This window comes from Plectrocnemia conspersa, unplaced genomic scaffold (assembly GCF_051122295.1).
Source record: "Plectrocnemia conspersa isolate PC_06_02 unplaced genomic scaffold, ASM5112229v1 ptg000012l, whole genome shotgun sequence".
Taxonomy (NCBI): Eukaryota; Metazoa; Arthropoda; class Insecta; order Trichoptera; family Polycentropodidae; genus Plectrocnemia; species Plectrocnemia conspersa.
The window spans coordinates 13,725,452-13,740,666 of NW_028277176.1; the positions used below are offsets into that span (position 1 = coordinate 13,725,452).

General features: G+C 25.8%; 1 protein-coding gene and 1 long non-coding RNA gene across 2 annotated transcripts; one reads left to right on the top strand and one right to left on the bottom strand.

Moving 5' to 3' along the window:
- Window positions 1–1,774: 1,774 nt before the first annotated feature.
- LOC148228287 (uncharacterized) lies at window positions 1,775–8,633 on the top strand. Its single transcript, XM_088200367.1, has 2 exons — window positions 1,775–1,907; window positions 7,939–8,633. Exons 1-2 carry the CDS (start codon window positions 1,899–1,901, stop codon window positions 8,383–8,385), a joined length of 456 nt encoding a protein of 151 aa, XP_088056493.1. The 5' UTR covers window positions 1,775–1,898; the 3' UTR covers window positions 8,386–8,633.
- On the bottom strand, window positions 8,367–11,238 carry LOC148228288 (uncharacterized). Its single transcript, XR_015811696.1, has 2 exons — window positions 10,689–11,238; window positions 8,367–10,624 (listed from the first exon to the last, which is right to left on the bottom strand). It is a non-coding gene; the product is annotated as an uncharacterized LOC148228288 (long non-coding RNA).
- Between the last annotated feature and the right edge of the window lie 3,977 nt (window positions 11,239–15,215).

Genomic DNA, 15,215 nt, shown 5'->3' on the forward strand with positions numbered 1-15,215 from the left:
GTATATTAATGTTAGATTAAATCTGCTATTAGTTTTTCTCATAATTCTTATTTTTTCAGATATCGACTAAATTTGTTATTTTTTTTGCTAAATTCATTGTTTTTCGACAATTTAATTACATATTAACAAAGCAGTTATGTTTTAATTTTTATTATTTGTTATGTACTTAATTTAATTTACGAACTAGTTACATGAAAAGTTCTTGGTACAAAACACTATTTTCTATAGTAGTATCTTATGGAAAATAAATAAATTATTATTGGACTTTTCACAAAAAGGCCAATATGTATACACCATTTATTATTATTGTGAAGAATGTATCCAGTGTTGATTTCTATGCTTCTGAAAAGATCTTGTAGAGATGTCCTTGTCTTCCACTTTAAGATCTCACTCTGCTTGTTTTAGTTGTGTTGGAATGTCACTTCAGCATCTTGTTGTAAAACTTTTTCCAGTTTTAAAGAATCGCATAATATTTTTTTATCTCATTCTTCGAGGAAACATTTTTACTAGTACTTCAATCTGATGTTAATGCATTTCCTTCTTACGTAGTTAGCTGTTACTCTATTAACTTCTATTTTTATTGATATTTTTTTGACTTTTCAAATTGTGCTATGTCGATTTATAAACACAAATCTATGGTTATGAATTACCTTTTTTTATTCAATAATAGACTTCATGCGTTTTTCAAATACTTTAGTCGTTAAAATCAGTAAACTAACTCGTCGAAGAAAAGTTGTTTTTTATGCTTTGCCTGTATTTGAGATCATTATGATATAAGCATTTCTGGTTTTGGGATCATTATGATACAAGTATTGAAGTCTTATTAAAGAATCAAGAATCATTTCATCGACTTTATTGAAGTTTATTTAATTTCGATGATTTAGAGTGGAAACAGAATATTTATTATTATTTAATAAATATCTGTAAAAAATAGCCTATTTAGAAGAGATATTTGGGCACATTATGAACAAACTTTTATGTAAATCTTGCTTTAAAGTGCCATGAAACAATTAATTGGTACCATTTAATAAATGTTCACTCACATCTTTTGTACATCACTGGCGAGAAAAGCAATGTTCTTAGAAAGTCAGAGGGACAAATAAATAAAGTAGTTTCATTAGCTTTTAGCAAGTCGCTGCGATTATTTTTTCACAACGATGACGGGTGGTCCCGACAATGTTATATGCTTAATAATTTAGCATTTAAAGTATTTTATTTGAATAAAAATTCCAAATTTTTTTTATAAGCAATATTAACGTTATCTGAAAAATGAGAAACTAATAGTGGTTTATAAATTTATATAAAATTTTACTATAAATTTAAATCTTATTATATATTATTTTAATGCTTGTTGTATAGTTAAAATAATCTTTCAATAGTTTTATGATATTGAAATATTGATGCAATATGACTTTTTATTTACCTACGCGTGTTTTATACATTTTATCTTCAATGTTGATCTAATGTTTGGATTCGCTAGGAGAATGTAAATAAAAAAGGTGCATCTTGATAAATATATGATTGAATAAAATATTTAATATTTTTAAAAACATCTAAAATCGTTTTTAGTTAACCAAATCTAAATAAATTAAAGAGCTTTAATTGTTTTAATATTAAGATATCTTAAAATATCAGAATCGAACCCAAATTGGCTTTATTATAATTTATTTATCTCATCTTCGGAGAGAGGCCGTTGATATGAATCCACTATGACCAGTCTTTGGCGAAATTTAGCTAAGCGGCTATATATACATGACATGTAACACCACACGACGATTCCGTAGTCGAACCTCCGACCTCAGACTGTTATGCGTGCATTCCGAGAATAAATTTATAACATTTTTCTCTGTGATTTGTGTCAGTAATAAACGTCTGTGATATACCAAAGGGAAGCCAACATGAGAAAGGTGAGTTGAGCTTTAAGCTTTGGTGCAGACAAGAAAAAGTGACAGTGATAATAAGTGACACGATTAACCGTGCTGACAATGACGTGATGTGACATTAGATATAATAGAAAAATATTAGTTTTTTGATTAATATTGTATTAGAAATATATATTTATATATAAATGGCACATTTATACAATGCGCACCATACATTTATTTGCATAGGTGATGCATTTTATTATACAATGTCTTATTGTAAAGATAATTAACATTTCAATGAAAAATCGATAATAATTTTAATGGCAAAATATTTTAAATTTATTTATTACTACACGTTTGAGCTTTTAGCTTTTTATTTATACCTCCGCTAGATTTAATGTGTTTTAAATAGGTATTTTTTATGTAGCAATTGACATTTATATCGAATGTAATTTGCTATGGTAAATAATTCATCTTCAGATTATATATAACTATAGGAACTGTATTTTTATGATATTTTTAGAATTAAATAAAATACATATTTTTCATTTTAAATGTATATTTTATATTATAAAATTCATTAAAAAAATATATTCTATTATCCATAAGTTAGGAATGCAATATCTGGACTGAACTTTACGTTGTTTGTCTTATAGCGCGCAGTTCTTAGGTCAATATATAAAATGAAGAAATAAAAGGGTAAACTTATTGTAAAAAATGTTATGTTGTAAAAAAGTGAAAGGCTGATATTTTTGCTATAGTGTATCTGTTTATCTTTATAAAGAATATAAATATATAGGTATAACATTATGACTAAATATTAAGTATTAAATCATCATCAGATTAACCTGGTATTTAATATCACTAATAATCATTACCATATTTATATAATTTATTACTAAATAAGATATTAATTCAGAAATTAATCATTCTTGTGCGAAGATAATTTATCTCACTTATGTTCATATATAACGTTTACATTAATACCCAAATAAATATTAGAATGAAGAAGGTCGCAAAAATTAGATATTTAAAACTATTGACTATATTTTAATGATATTTTTTTAAGTCGCATATTTCCTACATGTACATATGTATATGGGGATGTTCAAATAATTTAATAAAATGATTAAAATAATTTAATCAATAATCAAATATATTCACCAGGTTTTGTTTCTGGCCTTCTTTGTCGTGAAGCGTGAATTTTTACACAGCTAGTTTTATCTGTAAAACTGGTTATTCAAATCCCATTAGAAATTACATTCGTTTGTATAACCATTAAGATATCTACAAATATAAACGTTAAAATGCATAAGATTTACTAGCATATTCTTTCGAAAACCAGGTCAAAGAATCAACGATGGTTTCCTTATTGACGTCGATAAATCTGCATGTAAAGATGTTCGGTAAAGTTGCGTAGCAAAACACACAAATGCGACTTTTCACTTGGCTTAATGATCTTAATGAACATATCAAGTTTTGAAACTGATCGTCAACACTTCGTCGCTACTTTTGCGAAACATGAAATTAATATGCGTATATGAATAGTAAACTTGCTATTAGAATCATTACGTCAAGGAATATAAATGACCACAAATTTGTCTCTTGAATGTCCCGAAATATGTAAATAATGTTATATAACGAAAATATATAAAAATCAGGCTAATTTGTAGATTTGACATTTTAAAATCATTATAAGCGCTATTTAAATCATAAGGAAAATATAAAATGGTATTTGCATGTAATACTGAATTATTATCAACATTTATAGTGTTATATTATTTTATTTATCATATTATTATATTTTAGTGAATAAAACAGTAAAATATGATATTGTTTGATCAATTTTTGACTTCATATAGAAATCTAGTTATAATACAATAGTTTGCCTTACTAATTTAAAGATTGATCTATATGAAATATGAACTATTGAATTTTAGCAATAAAACATGTTTTATATAATTAAGCCATAAAAAAATTCTTCGAGCCCTATTTTTGTATAAATGACTAAAACCTTAACTAATTTTAAGTGAAAGACAATATAAAAAAATTAGATATAAAATACTAATTCGTTTTCCAAAAAAACATGATATCGTGTAAGTTTGTATTTATATTTTTTATTAATACATAATACTATTTATGTAATTATTTTTTAGCCTTTAAAGTATTTATAACTATAAGTCTACAAGTCTTACATAAGTAAAATAATAATCTAATTTTTTTTATATAAAAGTCTTAATTTATTTAATAAATTATAAATACATCTGTTTTTCAGTAGTTCTATGTTTATTCTAAAAATATATTGCACATAAAACATAATTTTGGTTATTAAAAAAAGAATTTAATTACAGATGCAAATTTTATATTGAAACATATTTTTTTAAATAATCATAAATATTTGCTCAATACGTTATGCCTGTTAATGCTCTGACTGATCTAAAAATGTATTATAAGCAGCATTTTACAACACCCTTAATTATTCGTGACATGTGAGTGATCAATTAATTGGTAGGTGACGTAAAGCGTAGAACGCATTAAGTCTCCTGAACCTAAATAGTGTTTTTAAGCGATACATTATTATATTGATTTAAGTATAGTCAAATACTTTAATCATAATATATTTTAATTTAAGTTGGTCGTCTTATATCTATTTTTGTATTAAATATATCTCTATTTTCAGTAATTTTATTTTTAATGAAAGTAGATATATTTTATAATTAATATAAGATTTATTTTTTTCTTATTTTTTATACTAAACTACAATTTAAATTTATAAAATAGCAAACAAATGACTCACACAAACAAATTACATTTATATAGATAAGAATAATTTATATTTTATATTCGGATATAAAATTTAATTCTTGGTATTTCTATTAATTACTGTTTGATCTATAAATAATACATACGTAGCATCTAGTTGATATAAGAACGTATTACTAGCCGCGTTTTTTATTGCCTCAAAACCATAATTTCACACAAATAATCAATTAACCCTGATAAAGTAATGCGTAGAACGAAATGTTTTTTTCTCAAGCGATATATTATTGAATTAAAGTGTATTATTTCAATAAAAATATAAAATGTTATTTTATATATACACACCAATATGTTAAATAATTTAAAAATAAAATTAATACCTTTAACACAAAATATACCAATGAATTTATTTAGTGTATTTTTTTTTACTTATATAAACAAGTTAAACTAAGCTTGCAATATATTATTAACAATTATATAATATTTATTAACATATGCCAATTATAATACCTTACAGTTATTTTATAATAAATAATCTCGCTGTTTAACTGACGCTTTAATAAAAGGATTGTGACATCATAATGATATTACACAATTTTTGTCCAGCAGTCAATTTTCAATAGACATTCTGTCTTTGAAACGTGCAAAGTTGTATGACGACCTGCATAATATAACGTAATGACCTCCTCGTATATTATATTATACTATAAATTTCAATGAGTTATATAAATTTATTTAGAATGCAAAAAAAATGATATTGCATTTTATATTATACATTATTACATATTATTTTCATGAATAATACATTGAGACATTTGCTATAAAGATTGATGTGATTAAAAATATGATGTTATAAATTTTGGGTTATATTTCAAAATATTTGTTTGAAGATGATGATTAATATAATTATTGTATTTTATATTTACGCACTTATTGAAGATATAAGTGCTTCTTTTATAATAATGATTTATTTGAGGTCGACATGTCTCTTCAATAGCAAAAAGACGACACAAAATCTTGTTTATTTATAAAATACGCGTAGGAGTGATCAAAATATTTTTTAAATTATATTAAAATAAAATTTTATATATTCTTTATCAAAAACTTTGCTTCCCATATGAAATCATATATTAATTGGACGGTTGGCGCTAAACGATGCACAAAACTACTTTTTGCTAATATTGGCTTAATAATGTCATTAACCTTAACATTTCTCACTAATTTGATTATTAAAATCTATATTATTTTATGGTTCGAAGGATGTACAATACAGACTCAAGGAGAACGGAGACTCTCGTGACGAGATGACCTTTGTGAATTTTATTTTCACAATGGCCGTTTACCTTGAATTGCTTAGAAAATTCAACATGAATTTTTCATGTGTGTCGATTTTTGTTACTCGTTTTATTTATTTTAATTTAATTCTGGTTATAAAAGTGTAAAGCGCGTATGTCTCTAAATGCGTCATACTAGCCTACGATAAATAACCGATTAAATTCGAAAAGAGCCAAATAAGTATGACAATAATAGTTATTATAATTTTATATTTATAAAAAATCACCAATGGGTGTTTCTGTATTTTTTACGAATTTTTCTTGTGAGTTTCCTAATGGCATTCGTATTAAATTACGTCCATCCATATTTATATGCATTTGGAAATATAAAGTTATGCAAAAATGATAATGGTTCATTAAATATTACAAATCAATAACGCGATTATTTATGTTCTAGTAAATTAAAAATGAGTTATTAAGACTTTTATAAATAGTTTTATGCAATACAAAACCCAGAACAATCTAAGCTGCCTAAAATAAATCATATTAAAGCAACCTTTGATTTAACAATAAATTAAATAAAAATATTCATGTTGAAATATATTTCTTAAGTTATGATGAATATATTAAGCATTTAACATTGATTTATTTTATATATTTTTATAAATAGGGATTCTAAGGATTAAGTTGTTTTATTGGTATTTATTTTTATTATATTATAATTGTGGAACAAAAAAATATATTTTACGTTTCTCTATAATATTTTCTATGAACAATAAAGGCGTGAACCAAATAATATTTCAGCCTAGCTGTAATTTTTTAGGTTATGATTTTTTTTATCACGACTATAAAATTTAATTTGATTTTTTAACTCATGGCTTATAACTTGATTCTGACACAATAAAAAACTACAGCAAGACTAAAATATGATTTGGTTCAGACCTTTAATTTGTTCTTGGAAAATGTTATAAAGAAACGTAAAACTTTTTAGCTTTAAATCAAAAAAACACATTGTTCTCCACGTAAATTTAATTGACGAGTGATATACTTTTAAAAACCATTCACGTTCTGCCGAAAAATAATATTAAAAGTCAACGCTTCGGGTTTTGTTGGCTTTGGAATTAAATAATAAACATATTATAATCAGATATATTATTATATTTTTTAAATCAGCTGACTAAAAAAGTAGTGGAGTAAATTTATACTCTAAATAGTAAATATTTAAAACATATATATCTACGAACATAAATGAAAGTAATTTCAACATCACTGTATAAAAAAAAATTATATCCTGATCTCCCGCTTTTAACCGATAAGTGTCGCGGAACAAAAATTATTATCTTGTTTACATTAAATACAATTCAAATCATTCAATAAAAACTTTAAAAATTCTAGTAATTTAATCAAGCGCTAGTAGACCAACAACACGGGTTTCATCCACGTCGTGTCAAGTTGTTACATTTTATAGATCCCCTTACCCGGCGGAATTATTTTATAGTTTAGGCGGTGGTGTTTTCAGCATCCGTCGATGTTTTAGGAGTGACGTTTGATCAGGGATTAAGATTTTCTATGCACATCGTCAAATCTGGTAATTGGAGTACTATACGATACGCTACTTCATAATCTTAGAAAATGGCTCCATTGTCTGGAATCCGAGTGAAGCGAAGTACTCCTTGTTGTGGAAGATAATTCAAAGAAAATTACAGAGATATCTCTACGGGTCGTAACTCAGTAAACTTTATTTCATTATAAAATAAATAAAAAAACCTTTGCAAACGTTTTAAACATCATTTGGATTCTATTGACTATCTAAAAATATTCTAACGCTATATTATGTTAATATAGTATAAGAAAGAAGATCATTCGAAATATTTTTACGTTCTATGAGACGTTGTTTTTAATTTATTTAATTCCCAAATTGAAGGAATTCTTGTTTTGATTAACATTTAAAAAAGAGTTTAAAGATTCATAAATCACATCAAATAATCAAGTTTTCACTTTCGTCTTCTATAATAATCGTTTTGATGTTCTTTTTCCAGTTCACATCGACGTTTCTTTTTATGGCCATGCTGGTCATGGTTAACTGTCAACTGTTCAACGACCTGATACCTGGCTTGAAGCCTTCCAAGACCAACGTTTTCGAGAAGACCATTAACTTTGACTCCATAAAGTTAAGCGAGCGACCAGGAGCCAAGAGAGATTATTTGCCTCCAGATACTCCGGGATACCTGCCACCGAAATCGACCCCGGGACCATTGTACCTTCCGCCTACGACCTCAATAAGAACCACTTTCAAACCCATCAGTTACATGCCAACAATGGGAACTTTACCTCCAACCAGATACTATAACTACACGACCAGAATCACAACCACCAGAAAACCAATGCCGCCACCGAAAACTTTGAGTCCACTTACTACAACTCTCCGCACGACCACGGGATACTATTACGAGAAACCTAAAGAGGCGTTTGAATATAAAAAGTAAAATTATGGAAAACAAAGACAATATAAAAGGTTAAACACAACACTTCACGGTTCTAAAATGACGTAATAAAATTATTATAAAGCACGATTGTATTTGTACATATTTTTTGTTCTGCACTTTTTTATATACATAGGTTGTTCTGTTTAAAGAATAACTTATATATTGCATAATAAAAGCCAATGATATATGATACATATTTATTATTTATTAATTTTCTTCTTTGTTGCAATAAAAAAGATCTCACACGATTAATTTTGTTATTTGTTAATAAATCATTGAAAATATACCAAAAAATATTTTAAATAATATGTTACATATAAAAATATAGTATAAAGCTATACAATAAAAAATACCTTATCTATTTAATGAGAATTTATAAGCATAGATTCATTCTTTTAACAAATAAGAAATACGAATAACTTTTAAATAAGCAACATAAATATAAAGACAATTAAAAATGTGATTTTTCGTTCCATAAAATACTATACAATAATTTTGCCCTTGCAATAATCATAAAATTAAACACTGATGTTGTTTACTGATGTAGATTATGACGGTATTATTATTTTAACAAAATAATAATACCAAATACAATTAGTTCAAGTTATTAATAACTTATACAGTTTAATATAGCAATACATATATTATATGCTAAAAAATTTAAGAAAAGTAATGTTGGCTAATGAGATTTATAATTAAAAAAGGAGATAACAAAAAAACTGTCCAAGTTTTTTATTATTACAATTTTAAAAAAGAGTATAATAATATCTTGTTCTTATATTGTTCTAAGCCGTTACTTCCGGACACACATAACTTTAAATGGAACATTATCCGTTCAATTCTCTACTCTGTAAATTGTATCGCTTTGTATGAACGGTGTATAATAATACAAGTAAACAGAGGAAATATATTTAATTATAATAATATAAAAATTGAATTTGCTTTGCTGCTTTCCGAGGCGCCGGTAATGCGTTCTGTTGTTTCGACCAATGAAAAATAAGCATTCAAATATAAAACAAGATGGCTGACAGAGCCATGACAACAGTTTTAAATAATTAATATTTAATAATAAAATTTTGCTACGCGACAATAATTTTCATTAATTCGTCATTTGAATATAAATAATCGGATTGCAAATTAACTAGGTGTGTTATAACTAGCTTAACTTAGATATATACATAATGTGTTGAGGATTAGAAGAATACATTGATTAAACTAGATAAACAATCATAAATCAATCGTCGTAATGAAATCTTCAAATTTTGAATTCCCGTCGCCGGGCTCCGAGGCCAGAAAGTGAGTTTTACCTTTTATATTACATAAACATTATCATTGCTTCCGATGTAATGCACATATACGGTAGATTTTAAGAATTGAAAATTAAACGTGTAATATATCCTTAGTATGTATGAGGATTGAAAGTTAATGTCGATCAATTCGCGCTATCGCAGTGGGAACGCGATATATATTAGCCAACGGACAGCTTATAAATGTGTAGTTTCTTGAATGTCATCTAATAAACGACATTTTACAATGATTATAAATATGTGATTGCATACCTGAAATAATCGATAGCCAAAATATCTAAGTGTGGGTTATTTTTAATTTCGATGTAGCAAAATATGTATACGTCATGGTTTTTATTCAATTTTTGTTCTATGCCATCATTCCCCATCCGGAATAGCCAAATTCAAGATATTTAGTTATATTAAACTTATGTAGTATGTTCTTTATAAAAAGATAATACTTGCTGACAGTGACTTCAACATGAGAAGATTCACTCTTTGTTTATATATACCAATTCCACGTTGTAGCCATATAGGTCATCAAATTGTTCCATCATTGCTTCTGAAAAATAATTAAAAAACAATAAGAGTAAACATTGAATACATTATTACTACTAATATAATCCATAAATTAAATTTAAACGACAACCGAAGAACAAAATTGATTGAAGTTACCGTAGAGGATTAAACATGTAGATTGGCATCTCTTCATCTTCTTCAAAATTGTCACAATATGTCATATATTAATTGTTAGCCATACGTAAATATTATTAGATCTATCATTGCTTCTGAAAATTAACTGTAATTTATACTATATAGTGGGTAAATGTAACTTTTTGTTTACACTAATACGAGATTTTACATTATTACTAGCTTTGTAATATGTTTAATTAACTTTGGTATGTATACTTTTAATTGCCAATTCACCGCTGTTTGTCTTTTAATATTAGATCCTGGAAAGCCAATAGTTTTTGTTAGAATAATTGTGATATATTGTTCATATAACCAAACACTTACTGGCACACTCATAATTTATAGTTTTGATTATATTATCACTTTGAATCATCTTCAATTGACACTTTGTAAGATGAATTCTGTGATTATAACATATTTCACTGTTTATTTAATTGCACAAAACTGAGCGCATCGAGCGCTTGCCAGATGACAGAAGAGCTGTCACGTGTAAGCAAATTTGAAAGGGAAATTCCCGGTTTTGGACCTGTATAAACTAAAGATTTAAAAATATTTTTTTAAATATGTTTAGTTTATAAATAATAGTTAATACCCAAAAAGTTGAGGGTCCAGTATTCGCACACTCGCTAGCTAGTAAAGTATAATTGTAATTAAAATTATTAAAAGTATATTTTGACATTGATATATAAACTGATGTAAAGTATTAATTTTAAAATTTATGAAAATTGTCAACGGTAAAATAAAATACACGTGCTTTAAAAAAATATATATAATAAATCTGAGATTTTTTTGAATATTGCAATTTTAATTACAAACATAATAATTTCGATGCATACTTTCAAAAAATCCGTCTATCCAAAAATATCTAGTTGAAATAAAATGTAATTTTCGAATAAAATCATATTAGTATAAGAATCCTGTAATAAACATATTAAAAATAAAAGATCTTGTTTTGATTACGGTTTAATTATGTGACAAAATTATGAATAAAAATTAAAATAAATGATTCAGATACATTATAATATACACAAAAAGTATTTTTATGCAACATTTAATATATATTATTTATTTAAAAATATATATTTAATAAATTACTGATTACAATAAATTTATTTATTTAAAATATCTATAAGATTGTAAATTTTGTGTATTTAATCTTATTTATTAATAAAATGTTTTTAAATATTTTATATTAATTATTAGAAATATAAATATTTTATTTAAGATTAGAGACATCTCTTAGTGCATGATAAAATTATTTTATTATTTTCATAGATCGATTTTAGATCAATAGATGTCACTATTATATATGTACGTATTTATAAAAAAAAAATATTTACGAATATTATATGAAATAATATGTCAACCTTTTCATATTTATACACAATATTTATAAGATAACTAAATTATTGAATTAAAATTTTAAATCAGTTTATATTATGAACACATTACGAAGCAAATTACACCTATAATTATTGATAATTGTAGTATTTTGCAATTACATTGATATCATTACTACAAATTCTAAAAATATATTTTTTTTGCATATTGTTATCATTTTTTTTTATAATTTATACCATTATTTATACTATAAATGATAATATTCATCAGAATTTGTTTCTTATTACTATTTACATTGAAAATTACATGTTTAATGATAATCAATTTTCTGTATATGGAAAATCATAAAAATATATAGGTCTATGATCAATATAATTAATCATAATTACACTTTTTTATGTAATTAATACGACAAATTATTACAGTACTGACATAAATTAAAAACTTTATTGTATACTATGAATATATACTTTTTATGGTTTTAATTAAATATAATCATGACATTTACTTTTAGCATATTTATTTTATATGGTAAATGTGAAGATTCCTACGAAATTTTATAATTTAGCTGCATGTGCGTAATACATATATTCGATATCAAACTGGTTGTTCAAATATTATATTATACATTTTTTTGCAGCCCTGAACTTATATATGCTTAAAGAATTTAAGAAATAAATAAGATAGCATTATTAGACAAATAATTAAATTAAACATTGCAGTAAATTCTATCACTGTTAAAAAAATTTGACTATTTACATGGTTTTACAATTATTATAATTGTTATTTGATGTATATTTAATAATACTATGTGCAATATTATATTATCTGTCATTTTATTATATTTGTAAATTATAAATATAAAAAACATGTTTTAATATGCTGTACAATATATTCTTTACCCTAGTAATTTATTGCCTATGCAACAAAAGGAATACTTTAGATTACTTCTGTAGCCTTACATAGTATGTATCTTATTCAAGAATCGAAAAATCTAGGTTAATGCAATGTTAAACCCTTAATTGTAAAATAATGCAATTATACTGTCACTTTATTGATGCCATTGTGTTTTATCTTATTGACTTTTCGTCACGGTCATTTTCCAAAAGCGACGCAATACTCTTAATCAATATAGCGACACATTTTTTTCCGATACTATAAATATCCATCCACGCTTTTCTGCTGACATTTTGGCGCATTATCAATGGTCTTTTTAGATTATCATTGGCACCGGAGGTCGTCGAGATCGTTCTTCAGAGACGATACTCCACGAGTGCACGTCCATTCACTAATTGCATATGCATGAAATCGTTGACGATTTGTCTATGGATATTCTTGTGACCTTTGCCCGCTGAAACGAATTCTTTTCCGAAATTGTAACTGGTTTATACGACTGGATTGTGTATAATAACTCATTCGAGACATGATGACCTTATGACATTCGCACATAAATTATTTTACCAATAAAAAAAATTGTAAATCCGTCAAAATATGTAATAATGACGTTTAAATATGATAAATGGACTCGTAAGAAGGCTGTGCCTCAATTTTGATAAAGTGTTTTGAATTAGATTGCTGTCAAACATCTTTTTACGCAACTGTTGTACAATTTATAACAGAAAAGTTGTATTTTAAAGACCAAAGGAAAAGTTGATGGAGAAGCAATGTCTCCTGGAAAATCTGCTGATGTCTCTCGAAACTTTCAAAGAACGTTATTGTCCGGGGTTGATGACAATATACATTTTTACGCGGGATAGACGCATTGTGTATTGCGCATCATTTACTTACAAAAGAGTAGCTTTTCTGATTAATGTTACATTAGTTGTTAACGGATGTGTTTTAACACATTTTATACTGAATATTATATTTTATTGTTAGGCTTTTTTCTGGCAAGCTGTTTATTTTATTTGCATAATATTCGTAATAGTTGTTTAAATGACCTTAGTGTTAACGGTGCAGCTGGTTGGATCCTCTACACTCCTCTATATACTTGAATCACCTATAATGAAATTTTGAGTAATAAAGTCAAGTGCTAAATGAGCCTGTATATATAGGTCTGCTGAGAGGGGGGGGGGGGAGGTGACAAATCTTCTTAAAAGGCCCGACTCTGGAAAAAATCATAGTAAGATTATATATGTATAAAAAAGTAAAAACCGACCTCAAATAATGAATCTGAATTAAACTACAGTTGTTTGAGATGTAGCTACATAATGATGTATTTTAGTTATTAGTTTCTTTAGCCTTTTTTTATACATATTATAAAATAAATATAAATAAAAGAAGCGGAACATTGCCTTCAAAAGTGCTCACTTTCTAGACAATACTTTCACAATAAACATTAATATTTCACAAAACGCAAAAACAATTATCACTTTTCAGAAGGCAAAAATTCACGTCAAAAGCAATAAAATCGTGTCCGCAATATGGGCCCATAAGTGATGAATTTTTTACCCTCTTAGTGGCCCTGAACTCTACATTTAGTTATTTAGTGTTTTTTACCCACATCTTTGATATAAATATTTACTATTAAATCTCTTGGAGAGGTTAAAAAGTCAGTACTAAAATACATTTATATTTGCTTGCCTACTATGTTTAAATGACTTTTTTGTATTCAAATTAATGATTTTAATGTTTAAACAGAAATAACATCATCGACAGTTGATGGCCACACAACATACAGCAGTGAAGTCAGCAATTTGTTTAACGCCTCTGATTAAAATGTGAGTTCTTAAACTATATAGCTATTTTCCCAAAGTATGTGCTTCAGTGTATTTTTTTGTATAAAATAATGACTTTTATTAGCTGATCTTAATTATGGGGATCATTTAACTATGTGTCAATGTTTAACTATATTGAAAGATTTTTTTATAAATTTGTAACGGGAAAGTTTTTTATGCTTCGCTTTTTGTTTGTGCTTTACAAGTATATGTATTATTTTTGTATTATCTCATACTGACGCATGTAGAAAGCAAAAAATAATGCAATTTTTCCTTAAACATATTTTAAGACCTGACTGTCCTTAAAAATCTTATTTGTGTTTATCTTATGCACATTGTATACATCCGCTTTTGTAAATAAAAAAACAATAACCCATAAATGCTTAGACAAAGCTGATTAATCGTGAGGTATTACCGATTTTTTTTTATAATAAAATTTAGTGTTGAACGAATTTTTTTGCAATAAAATTTAGTATATTTTAATATTGCACAAAATTAAGTACGGTCGCTTTTATATTATTATTAAAAGCTTATAAAAATATTTATTTTTAGGGAACGATGGAAATTATTAGACTTTTTTGTAAATTCAGTTTTTATTTGGCAAATAAAACGTGTAAAAAATATTACAATAAATAAAAGTAATATTTATAATCCTCACTCAAAACATTTAAACTATATTCAATAATTTTAATCTATTTAATTAATAGCTAGTCAATAATTAAAATTCTTTTTTCGATTTAGTTATTTATTACGGTCAAATAAATAAAAATATTTTGATGAAAACTATAAACAA